We start from the raw sequence: 22,358 nt of genomic DNA on the forward strand, positions 1-22,358 counted from the left end.
TTTAAATATTATTAATATCTGAAAAAAAAAAAAATGATCCTTCAAATCAAAGTAATTTTGTTACGTAAACTATAAAAAACTATTAAACAGAAAGACCCGCATGACTGTGTGTAAAGTTTTAAAAAATATATATTTTTATGAAAAGGCACATTTTGGTCAGGTCATGTGGTGACATGATATTCTTGACTGAAAAAATGTATATTTGTAAAAAAAACAAATATATATATATTTATTTATTTTTTACCTTAAAAATCTGTTTGAATTTGTTGTGCACACTCATGTATTTAAGGTGCAAGTATTTAATTACCATTTACTTTACTGTAACACCACTTCACATTCTTTTTTTTTCATTTATTTATCTATCTATCTTTATTTATTTGCACATGAAATTCTTTTTTCCACATATCCCAGCTAAGCTGGGGTCAGAGTGCAGGGTCAGCCATGATACAGCACCCCTGGAGCAGATAGGGTCAAGGGCCTTGCTCAAGAGCCCAACCATGGCATCTTGGTGGTGCTGAGACTTGAACCCCTGACCTTCTGATTAGTAACCCAGAGCCTTAACCACTGAGCCACCACTGCCCCAATTTAATAGATGGTCCCCGGATAGGAGACGTATCAGATATTGAACTGATAAGAACAGATACTACACTTGATCTTAGCCAAAAGGCCGAGAAGCGAATTCTGGATTTTTAAACATTTTTAAAGTCACTAAATCTTTTTGATTTAGAAAGAAGAAAATGCTATAAATGTTTTTCAAAATTTATCAGACCAAATTGGACACAAAGATTACACCAACAAAATTCAAACATGTTTTAAACTAGATTTTTAGAAAATGTCTCATTTTTATCACCTTAGTCAACCTTATTTTCAATGACCCTTCTACATTTGTTGTTTTTATATAAAACAGTACATTTTAAAGAAAACTTGGTATTGTCCAACACTGTTAATCAAGACAATGACAGAAAGCATCTGAATTGTTTGTTATAAGTGGCTAATGCAAGCATAATTTCTTCCATAGGGGTTTCCTTTAAGGCCCCGTTTCCACCTGGTATTAAGATGCGTCCGATCACATGTGGTCAGGTGAGACACATGGCTGTTTACGCCTGGTCACTTAATTGCGTCTCATGTCTCCACTTGTGTTCGGATTTGGAGGGGAGGGTCTCTGTTTCATGACAACATGCATCAATCACTATGTCAGAGTGTTACTGCATGATATTATAGCGCAACAAAGTCAGAAAAGGCAAATAAAGCGCGAAGATGCGGTTGAAATTTAATCTAAGCACAAACGCAACATATCGAGCAGAATTCTCCATTATTTTAATGGATTGCCTGTATTAAAGGAGCTTCAGGTGTTTGTGCTTGTCATCTGTGTTGATAAGAGACACACTATAGAAGATCCGTAAAGCTCATATGATTGTGTATGTATTGTCGCTTGTAACCGGCAAACTTTAAAATCTTCTTTTAGCGCAACGGTTGATTGACAGGTGAGGGGTGGTGCTTCACTGCTGCCAGGACGCATACACTACGGATTAGTGTTTTCACCTCAAATGCTTTGTGGTCACATGCGTTTTTGACCACATTCATATGTGGTTTTTGTGATCCGATCACAAAACGGTTTCGACCCCATTTAGACCTGTATTTAGGACTGACCACATGTGATCGGATCACCCGAAATGCATCTCAATACCAGGTGGAAATGGGGCCAAAGAGTTGTGCACCATGAACCAAACCAACAAGCTCCGAAGTGAATCACAACATTACAAACTTTGATTTGAGGCAAAGACGTAATTGAAAATCAGACAAAAAGACAAAGATACAAGATTATGCACTTAACGTCTTTAATGAAGAATAAACTACAGTCCCAAGCACTGCGAATTACATAATCAAATAAAAACAATGAATAACTATAAAACTATTGATTTAAAGTTGTTGATTATGAGTTTAGAAAGTTTATTGCAAAATATTCAGATATATACAAACATATAAGTAGTTTGAGAGTGTAGAGCTCTTTTGGCTCACTTTGTTTGCTGCAGTTCTCTGATTGGTGGATTTCTGTTCAGGATTATGGGTAGTGTAGTTCTTCACCAGGACTTCTGCTATTAAACAACTACTGTTTCATCAAAGTTGAAATAACGTGGACTGATGGCTTCAATAGAAGCATATACCCAGTGCTGGGTAGTAACAGATTACATGTAATCTGGATTACATAATCAGATTATAAAAATCAAGTATTGTTTTTAGATTGGATTACATTTAAAATCATAGTATAATTACTGTTTTATGGATTACATGATTACATTGTTCATTGTTCGTAAACTGTTCATAATTTATTGATCCCTCTTAGTCTTAATAATTAAAAAAAATTTTTTTTAATACTTTTTCTAAATTGCACCCACAGACCTTATACTAGCCTCCAGCCATAATTATACTGTAGATGGATTAGTTTTAGTTTTGTGAATTGCTTTAGTACTCAGCTTCAAAAATGCTTTTTTTTTGTGATGATTCTGATCTATCACAAATGGATGCGTTTAAATGGCAAAATTGCTGGAAAAAAAACTTTTGTATTTTTACTTAAAAACAGACAAATGTCGAGTTAAAAAATCATATCAATTCTCATATTTTGATCCATAAAGTACATTTTCTTTAATGCATTTAAGCAATATTGTCAAAATGGTACAAGTTTATTCTACTTAAATCCATGTGACATTAAAAAAACAAGAATAAATTTAGTAGTAATCCGAAAGTAATCCAAAAGAAATCAGATTAGATTACTTTAAATGTAATCCAAGAGATTACATTACTAACTACATTTTTGCCATGTACTGTAATTTTAACTCAGAAGTAATCTACCCAGCACTGTATATACCATCGATTAACGACCTCAGAGCTCATGGAAGGTCTTTCATTAAAGGTTAATAAATTATTGTTAAAAATTAGTTTGCCAAAAGAGAAAATGAATGGGATTTTTTTACCTCCAGAACAAGACTGTTGCACTCTATTGCTCATAGGGTAAATCATTTGAACAAATTGCTAAAAAAAAACACTTCAACATTTTATTTACAAACAGAAAAAATCTAGTTTAGTTAGGAATTTTACTGTAGAACTGTGCTATTTTGGCCGAAACTAAGGTTACCATGGTACTGTAAATTATTGTGAGGGATTGTAATGTCCTATTGGTGTCTTATGTTTTCTACCGACTCTGGTGTTTTTATGAAAACATGATAACAGCAAACACAACATCACTTTCAATATCATCTTGCCTCTGGAACATAAACAATAGTGCTTGTATGCTTTCGTCAATGGTTTCTTGCCACTAAAGCCCCACTGCAATATAAAAGAAGATCACCGAGCCAATTACAGCTATTCTATCTCACGGTAAATAGTGGATTCTGCTGGTTACATTGGCACTGAAGACATAGTGTGTACTTCCAATGAAATTAACGCTTGACACCCCCTCGGCTTCAACCATTCCTCTCAGCAGGTTATTCCTCCATCAGTATAAAGATGTGTTAGGCCAGTGGGCGTGTGAGATTTATTAGTGATTAATAAAACAGCCTGTGGTCATGTTGTGCTTTTGCTGCTTCACATGTTCAGGTAATTAGATTAAGTCAAACCTGGGAATACTGCTATACACCATTAGAATTCTGCATTTTTATAGCCTCGGACTAAATATTCATGGTGAACATGACAAGAATGGTTTAGCGATCCTCGCTTGACTGCCTTAAAGGGAACGTTCACCCCCCCAAAAAAAAGTTGTCAACATCTTCTCACTTTCATGTCGTTCCAAACCTGTATGACTTTCTTTCTGAAGCGGAGCACAAAAGGAAAAGTTTGAATTTATATCTTGGTCTGTCTTTTCAAAATGAAAATCTCGAAGTCTGTTGCGCGTCCATGAGTGCTATGAGAGAAGATTTTTCACAGTTGTTTGTATCATGCGAGAACGTGTTGTTTAGCACTAAAAAACAACACGTGTTCTCATGTGAACAAGCTTCTCTCATAGCGCTCATTAATGCATAACGAAGGTCAGGATTTTCGCTAAAAAAATTACTTCTATTTTGGCTTGTTTTGCACCAAATCCTGCAAAACGTAAGACACATGGACTACTTTTATGATGCCGTTACTATCTACTTCCATTGTATTGAAAAGATGGACCACACAGAAGTAAATAATGAAAAATTCAGAGCGGGGCATATCACAAACAAGTCAAGACAAAGAAGAACTTTATTAAGGGTGTTGTTATCCACAACCCAAAGCAGAGTTTAGTTGTATACGATTGTTAAACAATGTCAAACAATTTGATCTTTCAGTGTACAATGATTTAAGACACACTAATTATATTCTCACATACTAGGATGAATACTGAACATGGAAACATTTTTGCCAAACTAAATTACGTGCTTCATTACACGTTTTGCTGCAGTTTCCCAGTGAAATGTCCAGCAGGGGGCACCAAAAGCGAATGAAACGCTGTCGTAATCACGAGTTTTTTAAGGTGAATGTAAGATGGAGGTTTTAATGAGTAAAATGCACTTCCCTAACCTTAAATTTTAACCTAAACCTAACCAATAGTGTCCTAAACGCAAATGAGACATACATAAAACAGACGTCCTTACCCTAAACCAACACCTAAACCTAACTGATACTGTCCTGAAAGCAAAAGCAACATGAAAAGCACATTTTCTGAAGCAACCACGTAATTTCCTGTCACTTCTATGACACTTTTGTCTCACATGTTAGCTTGCAAGCTTGGCTGGCCCAACACTCTCTCAGGTAAGCAAGAGCAGAAGCTAATCACATTGGAATAAGTGTGTAAATGTTCAAATGTAGCATTTTTCAAACTATGCATTATAGTAAACGTGTTTTGATTAGGGCTGTCAATAAATAAAAAATTTAAATCAAATTAATCGCTGTTCTTATTGTGGCCCCCATTTATTTAAACTGATTCATTGTCATTCGACAAATCATTTATTTGAACTGGTTCATTGTCATTCATCGAATCATTTATTTGAACTGGTTCATTGTTATTCGGCAAATCATTTATTTGAACTGGTTCATTGTCATTTATCGAATCATTTATTTGAACTGATTCATTGCCATTCGGCAGATCATTTATTTGAACTGGTTCATTGTCATTCATCGAATCATTTATTTGAACTGGTTCATTGTTATTCAGTGAATCACTTATTTGAACTGGTTCAACACCATTCGGTGAATCATTTATTTGAACTGGTTCATTGTTATTCGGTGAATTGTTTATTTGAACTGGTTCATTGTTATTCGGTGAATCGTTTATTTGAACTGGTTCATTACCATTCGGCAAATCATATATTTGAACTAGTTCATTGTCATTCATCGAATCATTTATTTGAACTGGTTCATTGTCATTCATCGAATCATTTATTTGAACTGGTTCATTGTTATTCAGTGAATCATTTATTTGAACTGGTTCAACACCATTCGGTGAATCATTTATTTGAACTGGTTCATTGTTATTCGGTGAATCGTTTATTTGAACTGGTTCATTACCATTTGGTGAATCATTTATTTGAACTGGTTCATTACCATTCAACCCATTCACTAAAATTTGTTTGGGCTTTCCAGTGCTACATATAAGTGGATTGGCGAATTGTTTATCTTAACTTCTTCATTTACATGAATCGTCTAAATGAACCCATTCACCTGAGTGCTTTGGACTTTCCATGTTAGAGGAAGGTGTCAGTAAGCATGTTTGATCACTAGTGTTTTGTCATGTTACACCATTACTCGCTGGAAAAAGTAGCTTTTACTGGAAAAGCTACACTCTTTTTTTTTATCCCCTTCTCTCCCAATTTGGAATGCCCAATTCCCACTACTTAGTAAGTCCTCGTGGTGGCACAGTTACTGACCTCAATCCGGGTGGCAGAGGACAAGTCTCAGTTACCTCTGCGTCTGAGACCGTCAATCCGCGCATCTTATCACGTGACTCATTGTGCATGACACTGCGGAGACTCACAGCATGTGGAGACTCATGCTACTCTCCATGATCCACACACAATTTACCACACGCCCCATTGAGAGCGAGAACCACTAATCGTGACCACGAGGAGGTTACCCCATGTGACTCTACCCTCCCTAGCAACCGGGCCAATTTGGTTGCTTAGGAGACCTGGCTGGAGTCACTCAGCACGCCCTGGATTCGAACTCGTGACTCCAGGGGTGGTAATCAGCGTCAATACTCGCTGAGCTACCCAGGCCCCCCGAAAATCTACACTATTGTGAAAATAGTTGCACTACTGTCACGCTGTTGTATCATGTAACCAGTGTTGGGAGTAATTGAATTACAAAGTAATTAGTTACTGTTATCTAATAGCTTTTAGGCACAAAAAGTAGTGTTACACATTACATGTAATCAGATTAGAGTTACTGACTTTCAATGAAAGTAATTACTTTTAAGTACATTACTTGGGTTACAAATATTTCTAAAAAATATATTTTTGAGTAATACAATTAAAATATTAATTCATATGTTTATATGTACGTCTGTTTGCATTTTACGTGACAACAGAAGCGTGTGCGACAATAAACGGAGGAAATAGACATTATTTTGAATTTGTTGAGCAGAAAAACAACAAAAAATTTGTGACAAGTGTTTTAGAATGAAACTTAAAAGTAAAGTAATTTGTAATGTGATTAATTTTCAGTGAAGAAATCTGATTATAATTTTAGAGTAGTAGTTAGTAATTTGTAGTGGATTACTTTTAAAGTAACTTACCCAACACTGCATGTAAATAAGTTAGTAGCTAGTTACTTACTTCCCAATAATGATGAGACCCTAAGAACGCCGCCGCCGTAGGCGACTACCTATATCGCCAATGCCAAGATATGATACTGATTGTATTGTTTTTTACCTAATGTGTTAGAAGATATTACTAAATATTACTCATCTGAGGGACACAAGAAACAGAGATGCTGCCGATACGTCTTTTTTTTATCACATTAAAAAACATTAAAATGCTGTCACTGTCATCGACTCAATGAGGACGACATCATCTGTCAGATGACTTTAGCACAGTGAATCTTCAACACTGTTCCCTCTCCTCCTGGACAACTGATATGACCATTTTTCTGTTAAAAACTAGCGGGTTTTATAATGTCATATAAAAGATAAGAGAGAGAGAGAGAGTGAAAGGTCAGGTTACTACGGCGATGCGGCAGTGAAGGTCACAGTATTGTTGGATGAGATCTGCTGTGCTATAAAGACATCTGAGTCACACAGTTTAATTGTGTCCAGCAGCTTCTAGATTCGTCCCACTAGAGCTTCAGCAGAGGAACTTTCAATTGTCTTTATACTGTAAGAGACGATAGCGGCTTCCAGAGGTATTGGCTGTTTATCACCTGTTAAATGCAGTGTTTATCTTGTCAACAGAATTACTGTTGAAAATGTTCATTGACGAAGGGTATCATGATTTTGTCAGCAAAAACATACTGATGGTGAAAATGTGAAATGAAAAAAAAATCAATACTGAAAAATGCACAAAAAAAATCACAATGAGGACAGTTGTAGTAGCTTATTTTGTTGTCTTTCAAGTTTGATACATGTTTCACGTTTATACATTTCTTTTTAAATGTTTGAATATTTGATTGATGTTGGGTCTGTTAAAGGGACAGTTCACCCAAAAAAGAAAATTCTGTCATCATTTACACCCCCTCAAGACATTCCAGATGTGTATGACTTTCTTTATTCTGCAGAACACAAATGAAGATTTTTAGAAGAATATTTCAGCTCTGTTGGTCCATACAATGCAAGTGAATGGTGACCAAAACTTTGAAGCTCCAAAAGGCACATCAATTATCGATCTTGAAATTACGATCACAAAAGAGAATGCTGATGTCATGATTTATAGTGAAAAAGGATCACTTCTGAAGTCATGGATTAAACCACTGGAGTCGTATGGATTACCTTTATATTTCCTTAATATGCTTTTTGGAGCTTCAAAGTTCTGGTCACCATTCATTTGCATTGTATGGACCAACAGAGCTGAAATATTCTTCTAAAAGTCTTAATTTGTGTTCAGCAGAAGAAAGAAAGTCATACACATCTGGGATGGCATGAGGGCGAGTAAATGATGAGAGAATTTTCATTTTTGGGTGAACTATTGTTTTAAAGTTTGACACATGTTGTCAATTTGCACATTATCATCAACTAAATTGTTATTTTTGTTTACTTGAATGATTATGACATGATGAAATATTGACCAAATTTAAAGGATTTTTTGTTTAAAGACTAAAACTAAATTTTTGTAAAAATGAACACTAGTTGAGAGTACATTTAACCCCCAAAAACAACAGACTAAAATGAAATATAGATATTTAAATACATAAATAAATGGATAAAAAAAAATTGGCAAGAACATGGGGCAGATTTCACTCTAAAATTAAATAAGTAAATATATATATATATAATTGTATTTATTTACTTATTTCATTTTAGAGTGAAATTTGCCCAATATATATGGCAATATTGCCAATACTAGTCAATAAAGCTGATTCTGATTCTGGTATGCTTAAATGTTTGAAATTAGTTTTGTAGACAAAAATATAATTGTGCCACCATATTAATTTATTTCATTATAAATCTAAAATTTAATTAACAAAAAATAAAAAAAAGTTTTTGAAATGGATGACTTGGACTAAATAATAAAGAAAAGCAGCCAATAAGTGCCCAACATAGATGGGAACTCCTTCAATACTGTTTAAAAAGCATCCCAGGGTGATACCTCAAGAAGTTGGTTGAGAAAATGTCAAGAGTACATGTCTGCAAATTCTAGACTAAGGGTGACTACTTTGAAGATGCTCAAATATAACACAGTTTTGATTTATTTTGGATTTTGTTTAGTCACAACATAATTCCCATAGTTCCATTTATGTTATTCCATAGTTTTAATGACTTTACTATTATTCTAAAATATGAAAAAAATTATAATAAAGAATGAGTAAGTGTTTCAAAACTTTTGACCGGTAGTATATATATATATAAGTTTTTTCAAGCGCTCTTCCATTCAGTGGTTCAAACAGTAAAATAATTTATCTTTTATAATCAATAAATCAAGGATTTTATCATTGATGTAATAATTATAAAAGTGAAATTCTTTTACTGCTTGAACCACTGAATGGAAGAGCGCTTGATATGTTTGAATAGAAATAGACACATCTATGTGAATGTGAGTTAGAATTAAAAAGGATTTTCTATGAATAAAGTGTAATTTTCCAAGAACTATATGTATCTTACTCATACAGTGCATCCGGAAAGTATTCACAGCGCTTCACTTTTTCCACATTTTGTTATGTTACAGCCTTATTCCAAAATGGATTCAATTCATTATTTTCCTCAAAATTCTACAAACAATACCCCATAATGACAACGTGAAAGAAATTTGTTTGAAATCTTTGCAAATTTATTACAAATAAAAAACGAAAAAAACAAAAAAAAAACAAAAAAAAACAAAACAAACAAATCACATGTTCATAAGTATTCACAGCCTTTGCTCAATACTTTGTTGAAGCACCTTTGGCACCAATTACAGCCTCAAGTCTTTTTGAGTATGATGTTACAAGCTTGGCACACCTATTTTTGGGCAGTTTCTCCCATTCTTCTTTACAGGACCTCTCAAGCTCCACCAGGTTGGATGGAGAGCGTCGGTGCACAGCCATTTTCAGATCTCTCCAGAGATGTTCAATCGGGTTCAAGTCTGGGCTCTGGCTGGGCCACTCAAGGACATTCACAGAGTTGTCCCGGAGCCACTCCATTGTTATCTTGGCTGTGTGCTTAGGGTCGTTGTCCTGTTGGAAGATGAACCTTCGCCCCAGTCTGAGGTCCAGAGCGCTCTGGAGCAGGTTTTCATCAAGGATGTCTCTGTACATTGCTGCATTCATCTTTCCCTCGATCCTGACTAGTCTCCCAGTTCCTGCCGCTGAAAAACATCCCCACAACATGATGCTGCCACCACCATGCTTCACTGTAGGGATGGTATTGGCCAGGTGATGAGCGGTGCCTGGTTTCCTCCAGACATGATGCTTGCCATTCAGGCCAAAGAGTTCAATCTTTGTTTCTCATGGTCTGAGAGTCCTTCAGGTGCCTTTTGTCAAACACCAGGTGGGCTGTTATGTGTCTTTTACTGAGGAGTGGCTTCCGTCTGGCCACTCTACCATACAGGCCTGATTGGTGGAGTGCTGCAGAGATGGTTGTTCTTCTGGAAGGTTCTCCTCTCTCCACAGAGAAATGCTGGAGTTCTGTCAGAGTGACCATCGGGTTCTTGGTCACCTCCCTGACTAAGGCCCTTCTCCCCCGATCACTCAGTTTGGCCAGGCGGCCAGCTCTAGGAAGAGTCCTGGTGGTTCCAAACTTCTTCCATTTATGGATGATGGAGGTCACTGTGCTCATTGGGACCTTCAATGCTGCAGAAATATTTCTGTACCCTTCCCCAGATCTGTGCCTCGATACAATCCTGTCTCAGAGGTCTACAGACAATTCCTTGGACTTCATGGCTTGGTTTGTGCTCTGACATGCACTGTTAACTGTGGGACCTTATATAGACAGGTGTGTGCCTTTCCAAATCATGTCCAATCAACTGAATTTACCACAGGTGGACTCCAATCAAGTTGTAGAAACATCTCAAGGATGATCAGTGGAAACAGGATGCACCTGAGCTCAATTTTGAGTGTCATGGCAAAGGCTGTGAATACTTATGTACATGTGATTTTGTTTCATTTTTTATTTGTAATAAATTTGCAAAGATTTCAAACAAACTTCTTTCACGTTGTCATTATGGGGTATTGTTTGTAGAATTTTGAGGAAAATAATGAATTTAATCCATTTTGGAATAAGGCTGTAACATAACAAAATGTGGAAAAAGTGAAGCGCTGCGAATACTTTACGGATGCACTGTACATATTTAAAATACATGAACTACAGGTGAAGGATAATCCTTATAAATGCTTTTATGCTGATTAATGACAAAGTATTCCTTTTGCTTCAGTACATGGAGCGTGTGTTGTACAGTAGCAACTGAAACTGACCTGGCAAATGAAATCGGAGAACAATGTTTTGTGTAAATGAAAAAATAAATAAAAGCTTGTTTTTCCATTATTACAGTAATTTATGTGCTGTTACTACAACATACTATTATTACATTACATTATTTCATTAAAATACTCTAACTAGAACTACAGTGGTGTCCATTTAAATAATCATCGAGAAAAAGAAATGAATACAAACCCTGTTATTAGCTGCAGTGATAAAGAGGAAATTATTTCTGAGTCCTTACTTGTGATGTGGCATCTCACCAAGTCGACTATTTCACCAGTTATAAGACATCTGTCAATATCCAGACTGTGAATAATTTCTCATACATTGATTTATTCTTTCATAATTTTACAAAGTATTGTGGCTGCCAACAGTAAAAATGTACTATTGATCATAGGTTATTCTGGACTTTCCATTAAGGAGAAGAGAAATGCTAAAGATGAGTACAAATAACTATTGTGGAACACAGGAGCTCATATGTGCAGCTTACAATGCAAAATAGGACCTGTCCCTGGGAAGTTCACTTAAAAGATATCATATCTTCAATAATAATCATTCTCTCTTATGAAAGAATGGGTGTTGCCAAGGCAACCAACTTGTTCCATCAATGGTGTTACAGTAACTAGTAGAACTGCTGTTGATGCCAACAGTTTAATTTGTTTGTTGTCAGTTCATTTTGACCAAAGTAACATTTAAAAATGAAGTATGTAACTTTTTCGGTGTTAAAATCCATTCTCTTATTCTGGCTAAATATGCAGAGACAGCTATAAGTAAGCCATTTGTAAGTTAATTTTATTGAAAACTGTAAACACTGGGCAAATTCCAATCGAAAGTGATCATCCCTACGCCCTGCTCACTATGAAAGACAGAGCTCTTGATGTAGGCACTCTGAAGAGAGCATGACATTACAGTTTAAATGCAGCCTTCACTAAGTCTTCTGAAAGGGCCCTTTGTGAAAAATACTTTTGTTTGGAACCATTCGAGTGGCATCCCCTTCGTGAAGTGCCCTTCAAGGGTGTAAAAATGCCATTTGCTCACCGTGTCTCTGTGGCACTATGAAAACTGCTCTGTTTGTTTTGAGCGACCCATCTCAAGAGAGACAATAACATTGACATGACCAATGGCATGAGTTGGGGGCAGGACTATCTGTTTGCTAGATCAGTGGCAGAAGGGAGCGTGTTCAGAAAGCTGTTTTGAAAACAATGTTTATTTTTGCAATTACAATTCTGTTTGGTGGCACTAGTTTAGCATAAATTACACACTTCAGCTTTAACAAAATGTATTATGAAAACATTTTTTTAAAATACATTAAAAGGAATAATTGTCCAGTTAAAATACTGCCATTATTCACTTTGAGATTCTAATGAGAATCACCATTGAAAAAATAAATAAAAAAATGAATAATAATAATTAGAATTACAATAATTAAACAATTAATTAATACAAATAATACAACAATTAACTACAAAAATGAATCAGGATTACAAAAGAACTCAAAAGGAAATTAGACAACCTTGTCATATTTATTCGCTAATTTGAGTACATTTCACAGGAAAATAAAATTAGTAAATTTGACAACTTTTTGGAGCAGGTGTTCCCAGCATGCAAAGGGATTAAATAATAAATGAGCTTGCGTGGTTTCACTGTTTGCAAGTTTATGTCACCGGAGTAGGGAATGATGAGGTTCAGGACTCAAGCGCAGAGATTCAAAATACAAGGAATTTATTTATATACAAAAATAAATTAAAAAACAAACCAAAATTCCCACAAGGGGGAAAACAAACATAAACAACCCCAGAGGAGAAAACAAATAATCCAGGGCTGGGGCCAAGGGTAACGGGAAGTCAGGACCGACCGGACAGGACTGGTATGGGAAGCAAGACCGACTGGAAACACAAGACCCACACCGACTGAACACACAAACACACAAGGAGACTAAAGTAGGGAAGGAAATCAAACAGGTTAATACAGGGCAGGTGTGACTAATAAACTGATAATGGGCAAACAAGGAGGCGGGGTATGACATAAGACAGAGAGACACACGGTGATACAGAAACAAAACAAAGCCACGTGCTCTCACAAGACAACAAGACATGAGCGCACATCGCCAAGTCAATAAGGCAATATACGCCTGCAATATCATGCCAACCGACAAACAATACGAGAGAATGTGTAGCAACGCTAAACAAAGCGATGCTACGCATTCCCACACTAAACAAAGCCTGAGTGTATATCGTGAAGCAAACGCCACATGATGCATGCAACAGGCGAAAAAACAAGACAGGACTCCTGTGCGAGAGTTCGGCCACACACAAACCCGAAACCTCAGACCGAAGTGACCGAACCTCAGCACAACGTGAAGACAGCTCATGAGTGATTTTCAGGCACAGGGAAACATACTGCTGTGTGGGGATTTCAATGCCAGGACAGGGCACGAATGTGACATCATAGACACTCACGGAAATAACCACATTTTTAAGAATTCCCTGCAACTGACCCCCACAGCAACTGTTTGCAATAACCTTGACCACATAGTTAACAGAAACGGAAAAGAGTTATTACAGCTCTGACGAGGCCTCGGCCTGTACCTGCTAAACGGCTGAATCCGAGGAGACTCGTTGGGCCGCTTCACATTCAGCTCAGGTCTTGGCTTGAGTGTTGTTGATTATGCTATCACAGACATGAACACCTCCTATATAAGTGCTTTCACAGTCAGACCACAGACATACTTGACAGATCATTGCCAAATTAACGTTTTCCTAAACAGAAGCCACGATCACAGTATAACTATCATAATCTTTGTGAACTAATAGAAATGAAGGAAAGCTATAAATGGACTATTGATAGTGAAACATCAACACAATCAACTCTGCAGAAATAACTAACCTCATCAAAAAATTCCTTCAAATCCAATTCCAGCCCACCTTAACAGATGTAAACAAGGCAGTAAAACTAATCAATGACATTTTCTACAGATCCGCTACCAAAGCAAACCTTATAAAAAAACAAAAAACAGATTGGCTTTCTACCAAACTTCCACACAACAGACCATATATATACGCTACACACTCTGATTGATAAGCATGTTCACCAAACACAGAAATCTAACATTTTTGCATGTTTCATTGATTTTAAAAAGGTATTCGACTCCATTTGGCATGAAGGACTATACTATAAAATTCTCCAAACTGGTGTAGGTGGTAAAGTGTATGATATCATTAAATCAATTTATTTGAAAAATAAGTGTGCTATAAAACTGATGATCTGGTGCAGACCTGCTCCAGCAGTACTGCCACAACTGGGCCCTGGCAGTCTATTAAAACCAAAATTATGATTTTTCAAAAGAAAGCCAAACTTCAAGTCATCAATATATATTTTCATACTAGGCAACACCACCCTAGAACACACACTAAATTACGACTATCTTGGACTAAAAATGAGCACGTCAGGTGGCTTTGGACTGGCTGTTAACACACTGAAGGAGAAAGCAAGGAGAGCATTCTATGCCATTAAAAGAAAATTTCATAACATAGAAATCCCAATCAAAACCTGGAACAAAATATTTGACAGTGCCATTTTACCCGTCGCCCTGTATGGAAGTGAGATCTGGGGACCCCTCTGTAATCACCACTTCACTAAATGGGATAAACACCCTGTTGAGACCCTCCATACAGATTTCTGTAGGAACATTTTAAGAGTCCAAAAGAAAATGCCAAATAATGCATGCTGAGCTGAACTAGGCAGATACCCATTATTTTTACACATTCAAAAGAGATCTATTACATTTTGGAAACACCTTAAATCAAGCCCCCATCAAACACTCCACCATGAAGCATTTTTAGACCAAGAGATGAACCCGAAAAGCCAGCTGGTTCTGAAACTCACCAGCTCAAACCAGTTACAGACCAGTACTCCTGAAATAAAACATATTAAATTTGGGGTCCTGTGTAGCTCAGCAAGTACTGACGCTGACTACCACCACTGGAGTCACGAGTTCGAATCCAGGGTGTGCTGAGTGACTCCAGCCAGGTCTCCTAAGCAACCAAATTGGCCCGGTTGCTAGGGAGGGTAGAGTCACATGGGATAACCTCCTCATGGTCATGATTAGTGGTTCTCGCTCTCAGTGAGGCGTGTGGTAATTTGTGCGTGGATCGCGGAGAGTAGCATGAGTCTCCACATGATGTGAGTCTCCGCGGTGTCATGCACAATGAGTCACGTGATAAGATGCGCAGATTGACGGTCTCAGAAGCGGAGGCAACTGAGACTTGTCCTCCACCACCCGGATTGAGGTGAGTAACCACACCACCATGAGGACCTACTAAGTAGTGGGAATTGGGCATTCCAAATTGGGAGAAAAAGGGGATAAAAAAATCATAAAGCACAATAAAAATACCTACTTGGAACACTGGGAGAATGAATCTACGTAAATCACAACACAAATTAGAATGCTGTAGAGGTCTAAAAAGAAAATCTGAATTGGCGGTTTATCTGTCCACCATCAGAGATGTAAAACAGAGGCACATCCTGACCAAATACAGGCTGAGTGATCATAACCTCGCCATAGAAAGAGGGAGACTGAAAAAGTCTTGGCTCCCCAGAGAAAACAGGACGTGTTCATTGCCAGAATGGAGAGGTTGAAACAGAGATGCACTTTTTTCACAAAATGCAGTGAATCTATACCTGAAATATGTGAACTGCCTAAAATTGAACAAATACAAATCATATCAGGAGAGAAGGAACACATGGCCCCTACAGCTGCTAAATATGTCAGACTCTGCCAAAACCTGAGAGAAAGCCACTAAACCAAACTTCATTCATTAGCTCATATATTATTTCATTATATATACTGTATATTACTGTGTATCAGTTACACGTTAATTACTGTGTAACTGATACACATTTCTGCTCTGTTTGATTTGATTATAACTTGTGCTTTGGCAACATTGAAACATACAGTCATGCCAATAAAAGCAATTGAAATAAAAAATAAAATAAAGAAATAGAGAGAGAGAGAGAGAGAGAGAGAGAGAGAGAGAGAGAGAGAGAGAGAGAGAGAGAGAGTTGTTTGTGTGTATTTTATTTTATTATCATTATTATTTATTTATTGTATATACATGTTTTTTATGTTTGTAATATGTTTATTACTCAATGCTTTGGCAACATTGTACATTGTATACAGAAAGAGAGAGAGAGAGAGGGAGAGAGAGAGTGAAGAGGGAGGGAGGGAGAGAGAGAGAGAGAGAGAGAGAGAGAGAGGGAAGGAGGGAGGGAGAGAGAGAGTGAAGGAGGGAGGGAGAGAGAGAGTGAAGGAGGGAGGGAGGGAGAGAGAGAGAGAGAGAGAGAGACAGAGAGATAGATAGAGAGAGAAGGAAAGAGAGAGAGTGAAGGAGGGAGAGAGAGAGAGCGGGAGGGAAGGAGGGAGGGAGAGAGAGAGAGAGAGAGAGAGAGAGAGAGAGAGAGAGAGAGAGAGAGAGAGAGAGAGAGAGAGAGAGAGAGAGAGAGAGAGAGAGAGGGAAGGAGAGAGAGGGAGTGAGAGAGATAGAGAGAGAGAGACACACAGAGAGAGAGAGACAGATTGAGAGAGAGAGAGAGAGACAGACAGACAGAGAGAGAGAGAGAGAGAGAGAGAGAGAGATTCACTACTTTCATTCGGCTCATTCAGGTTTAAACTTGCAAGGCAAGAGGCTGTTCGTCCGTCACCTGCTGAAATGATGCTTAAATTCACCTGTCTTCTGGGATTGCTGGTCTGCGGCAGTCAAGGTAAAAAAAGAAAAAAAGAAAAGGCAATTTAAACATTTCTGTGGCAGCGGGCACAAGTCTTGCACCTCGATATGTCCTCGGTCGAGACTGAGAGGAAAACGTCTCGTTTCGGATGTTATTGATGGGACCGGGATGACAGATGAATATATAGTTGTGCTGGTATATACACGTGTCATGTTTATACTGTTGACCTGTAGAATGAGGAGCATCACAACGATAATGTGCGATTCATTTATGACTGACACATTATGGCGGTTAATTCGTATTTGAACGTTCTGTTCAGTTTAACGGTCATCTTCTGAGCACCTGCAAACGTTCCAGAATCGAGTGTTCGGAATATTTCGATCATTATAATGGCAGTTTTATACATTTATACACTCGTCCACCTAGTTTTTAATGAGATAACCAATACCCATATGCCTTATCATCGTACACACTTTTAAAATGATTGGTTCTTGGCTTCATGTGTAGGGAAATTATTTGCCACACGTAATTATCGGTTTCCTCATAACTTTGTAAATTATATTGTTCGTACAGCTTGTTTTCAGTCTCTTTTTTTCTATCTGTCTGTGTAACTTGACTGATTTATTCATTAAACTAAAGGCGCCATAATGTTTTATAACGGTCGTTAAGTACGAAAAGCGCGCCAAACCCCCGCGCGCGCATTTAGAGGTGAAATGAAACGTCGCGTTTATATACGACGCCGCTGATTTAGTTTAAAATGTTAAGGTGGTTCTGTGAATAGTGTTCGTGTGTCATCAAATATACACATTTTTAATATGTGACCGTCAATTTGACGCGCTTGCAGCACAGAATGCTTCATTGATTGAACGCGAGCGTTCTAGTTGTCGCGTCGGAGACGCATCCAATTTTTGTGGCAGAACCACAGGTGGGGGTAGAGCACTGTGCACTACAGTTCTTGGTCCAGTTTAAGGGGATCCATTCGGAACTTATCATGTAAAATGGATTTAAATGACTGAAAATGTGTTTTAAAATCTCATTGGTATAGTACAGAAATGCATTGTGGAATAGTGTGTTTCTTTGGCATTGGCACTGTGAATTTTAATGTTTAACACAAATTGTCATTGATCTGCTGATTTGGATGAATATCATGTTGATTTCATTGGTTGTGTCTGAAACAGCTGCCTGGTCAGTCATTGGCTTAACTCGCAGTGCTTGACACCTGCAGCATTTTTAAGGGTTTGTAAACAGCCTGTGAAAATTGATAAGAGGAAAGAAGGTTGTTGTTTGAATTCTTACATTCGGAAGAAGTATAAGCTTATTCATGAAATGGGCAGGTCTGCGCAATGGTTGAACTTAAAGTGGCAATATGCCCCCCTCCCTTACCAGCATCTAATGTACTTGTAGCAAATAGGCTACTTGTTGCTTAATAACTCCCTTTGTGTTCCACGAAAGAATGAAAGTCATATGGCTTTGCACTGTAAAAACAAAAAAACAAAAAACAAACACTAGTAAGATTTACTTAGTTTGTATTTCGCAGGTTTTTGCACAAAGTACATTTTAATAGTATAAAATTAAGTAAAATCTGTTTAACTACATGGCATAGTATTAATTAAAGTGAGTACATTTAACTTAAATATTTTAGTTAATACAGTAACTTTTACTTACAATGTACATTTAGTCAAATTAAAATCACATTTTGAACTTTCATTATAATCATGTTTAATCATGTACAACACAACATATGGAAAACTTCCACAGGGAAGCTTAATGCATTTGATCATGAACAGATAATTTTGAGTAGAAATGAACTTCAGACGTCACAAAACAAAAAGTTACCAAATGTAACAACAAAATCAACAATAAATATGGTGTAAATCAACTTGTAAACAGTGAAACCATGCAAGCTTATGAATTATTCAAGCCTGCATTATGCATGCTGTGAAGACCAACTTAGTAAAATGTACTTATTTTATTTACCTATTATTTACTCAAATTAGCAAATAAATATGATATGGTTTTCTATTTCAGGATCGATGCATGATGATGCATTGTAAAGATAGCAAACGATCATGAATAATATTTACCTATAAGCTAGAGCATTCATTTATATGTTTGAATTCAAGTAAAACATTTTTAATTTACTTAATATTTTCCAAGTTCACGTTTACCCAAGTGTCAAGTGTTTGGTATCATTGTAAAAACATTTTTTCCAGTTTTTAAATGTTATAGATTATGATACATTCGAATCTCAGCCTAAGAAACTGCTGAAAAAATAAAAATAAAAAATAAAAATAAATAAATAAATGTAGCCAAAAATGTACTTTTCTTTTCTTATTTGACATTATATATTTCTGTGCAAATAAGGCAGCTCCGAAAAACTGCTTTTTTTGTTCTCAATCATGTCAACTGTATCTGAGAAACATTTTGTGTTGATTCGACAAAGCAATCAAAAGTTATAGCTTTACAAATATAATTTATTAAAGTGTCCAAAAACGCCTCCATGTGTCCAAAGCCTCTCCAAACAAATAAAACATAATAATTGTACATAAGAACTAATTACACATGCAAACACAACAATGACTAAAGGTTTGCATAGCACACAGACATGATTTTAGTAATGAGATTTCACAGAATGAGTTTCATTCTGTGTTATTTGAGTCATCATTGAGTCTGTGTCATGTATTTGGCGCCATCTCCTGGTGGTCATATGTAACATTGTGCTTCATGTGGATTATCTAATGATCTATACATCTGATTACCTTGTGTGTGGGCTCGTTTGAAAGATAATCACTTCCTGTAAGTAACAGTATGTGATATTTTATGTTACATTTATTATTCATGTTATAAGTGAAAATGCAGCATATAAGCAACACCAACATAATTGTCAAAGACATACACTTAGCTATTACTTGCTATATTTTTGTCAGTGAGTAAAACAAATAGGCTGGTTGAATTTTACTCTTTGAGAGCTTTTCAACAACATGTGACACATGACTATTTGATGAGACTGATGTTTTACTGATTGCAATAATATGTACAGTGCAAATTTTTGTATAAATGATCAAAACGGAACACTTCTGATTTGTCTGCAAATTTCAAAGCACTTGTTCAGTTTTGGTCATAATGTCTGCATGCATTGGAAAGTACAGCTTATAAACTTTCAAATTATACCTATTTTGTGTTGGTCAAGACTGTAGCCATTAATATATTGATGATTATAATTTTTTCTCGCAGGCCCGCCGGCCCATCCGAGCTTAAAGGGTTAAACTAACTTATTTAATGTAGAAAGTACTTAATATTTTCTGCTAATTTTTATTTCAGTGTGGAACATGAAGAACTATCCCTTTAATCTAGTTATATTTACTTAATTTTTCTATGATTAGTTGTTATCATTTATCCTAGACAAGAAGTGTATACTATGTGGTTGAAAATACAAATGTGCGAGTTTTAGAAGAGTACAGTTTCCCACGCTCCTCACTGGTTAATTGACCGAACTTGTCCATTGAGAACACATTCCGATTGAATCTGACCTTTCCTGTTTATTAGGATGAATGAGGAGTTATGGGGACGTCCAAGTAGTTTTTTAGAATAGATAAAAGTTTTAGATCCACTCACTGATGTTGGTGTGAATGTGCTGTAAATTGCTGTTTCATTTGAAGGGATCTATCAAGTGAACTTGACTACATAGGAACTGAGAGATATCTTTGAGTGCTGTATATTCAACAAGACATAAGAATGAACCATATTTCTGTGAAGTTTACAGTTGAAGTGATAGCTAAAGGCTGTGAAATGTGTTATGATGAAAAAGAAAACAATAGCATGCCATTTTATATAGGCAAAATGTGTAATGTTGCTTTATTAAGGCCACACCAAATAATTTTACTTTACAGTATCTGTGTTTGTTAATAAAGAACATTACTGAATATGGAAGTTTGCAATAATCCACTAAAAATATCAAACTCACAAAGGGACCCACAAAAAAGTCTAAAGAGCATGAAAACACATTAGCACAGATCCTTACAAACCGCAAGGAAATAAATGTTTTATTTTTAATCATGTTCATGTTTAGACATATCACTGTATGACATTGAGTGTGATATTATGATAGTGTTTAACACTCTTGAAGCTCTTGAAATTCTGCCACTCCCCGAGTTTCTCCCTGGTATCTGTTTGCTGAAGGGGTTTCTCAAGAATAGTATAGAAACTTTGCTAAAGGGCTTTCTCAAGAGCCCTGCTTTGTAATTCCTCACAGAGAATCACTGGTTTAAAAAAATTCCATCTTTAATCGTTAAACACTCAGTGTTTTTGAGGTCTGGCCTCTCGGCGCAGTGAATTATGCGCTCTGCGGCACTGGCTGCTGATATCATGTGCTATGTTAAGTGCCATAATTAAGAGATTTCTTTGAGTTGTAGGGTGGATTGTCAGTAGTGGGAGTATTAAAAGATTTATGTGGTGGCGTAGGAGCGCAGTGCGTGGTGTGTATACGTCTGAAGTGCATTTCCACGGAGATACATGACCTGCTCGCTGGGGATGGGAAAGACATGCCAAGCAAAGCGAAAGACAGCTGGCATAATGGTTATGCTTGTCAAACACACACACACCTACATGTGCGCATAGAAGCATGCATACTGTATATTCAATATGCAAGTAGACTAGAGTAAGCTTTATTTATCCCAGTGAGAGGGGAAATTACAGTATGGTACAGTATACATACAGTGTACCAAAAACATTCAATGTAAATGAAAAATATACTAGCCTATATATTTATATATATATATATATATATATATCAAAATGCAGAGGTTAGAAAAATATCAAGACAGATTTTTGAGAATATTTTTGAAAGAAAAATTAAATGAGGCCCATTTAACTAGCAAAAGCAAATCATTCCCATTATGATTATTGATATTGTCTGGATGCGTCGCATTGCGCCAACAGTAAATGGAGGTCACGTTCAATTTTGCACTTTACACACTGGCGCTACACCTGCCAACAAGACAAATAAATGGTATACAACATTCAGTGTAGACAGCCTCAAGCCGTTGTGGCACAGTGCAACGTGACATCATTCGCGTCTGGTGTTGACAGGGTGTTAGGTGTTGTGGGTGGTTACAGGTAGTTACTATGCGATTTAAGATGTTCTGAGTGGTCTTTAGCATGTCGCATTTTCTAGGGTGTTGTGGGTGGTTGCCAGGGTGTTACTATGCAATTGCTAAGATGTTCTGAGTGGTTTTTAGCATGTTTGTTATTTCTGGGGTGTTGTGGGTGGTTGCCAGGGTGTTACTATGCGATTGCTAAGATGTTCTGAGTGGTTTTTAGCATGTCGCTATTTCTAGGGTGTTGTGGGTGATTGCCAGGGTGTTACTATGCGATTGCTAAGATGTTCTGAGTGGTTTATAGCGTGTTGCTATTTCTAGGGTGTTGTGGGTGGTTGCCAGGGTGTTACTATGTGATTGTTAAGATGTTCTGAGTGGTCTTTAGCGTGTTGTGTTTTCTAGGGTGTTGTGGGTGGTTGCCAGGGTGTTACTATGCAATTGCTAAGATGTTCTAAGAGGTTTTTAGCATGTTTGTT

General features: G+C 36.8%; 1 protein-coding gene and 1 pseudogene across 2 annotated transcripts in view; one reads left to right on the top strand and one right to left on the bottom strand.

The window, feature by feature from the left end:
• Positions 1–551: 551 nt before the first annotated feature.
• On the bottom strand, positions 552–679 carry LOC127444473 (uncharacterized; annotated as a pseudogene).
• Positions 680–16,734: 16,055 nt separating this feature from the next.
• The window catches only part of LOC127443365 (neural cell adhesion molecule 2-like), a 256,635-nt gene continuing 251,011 nt past the window's right edge, over positions 16,735–22,358 (top strand). For both annotated transcript variants that reach the window (XM_051701889.1, XM_051701890.1), the window contains exon 1: positions 16,735–16,822. In XM_051701889.1, coding sequence (XP_051557849.1) covers positions 16,771–16,822 — 52 coding nt within the window. In that variant the 5' untranslated portion in view covers positions 16,735–16,770. The remainder of the gene's footprint in view (positions 16,823–22,358) is intronic.

The sequence above is a fragment of the Myxocyprinus asiaticus genome, chromosome 7 (genome assembly GCF_019703515.2).
Source record: "Myxocyprinus asiaticus isolate MX2 ecotype Aquarium Trade chromosome 7, UBuf_Myxa_2, whole genome shotgun sequence".
Taxonomy (NCBI): Eukaryota; Metazoa; Chordata; class Actinopteri; order Cypriniformes; family Catostomidae; genus Myxocyprinus; species Myxocyprinus asiaticus.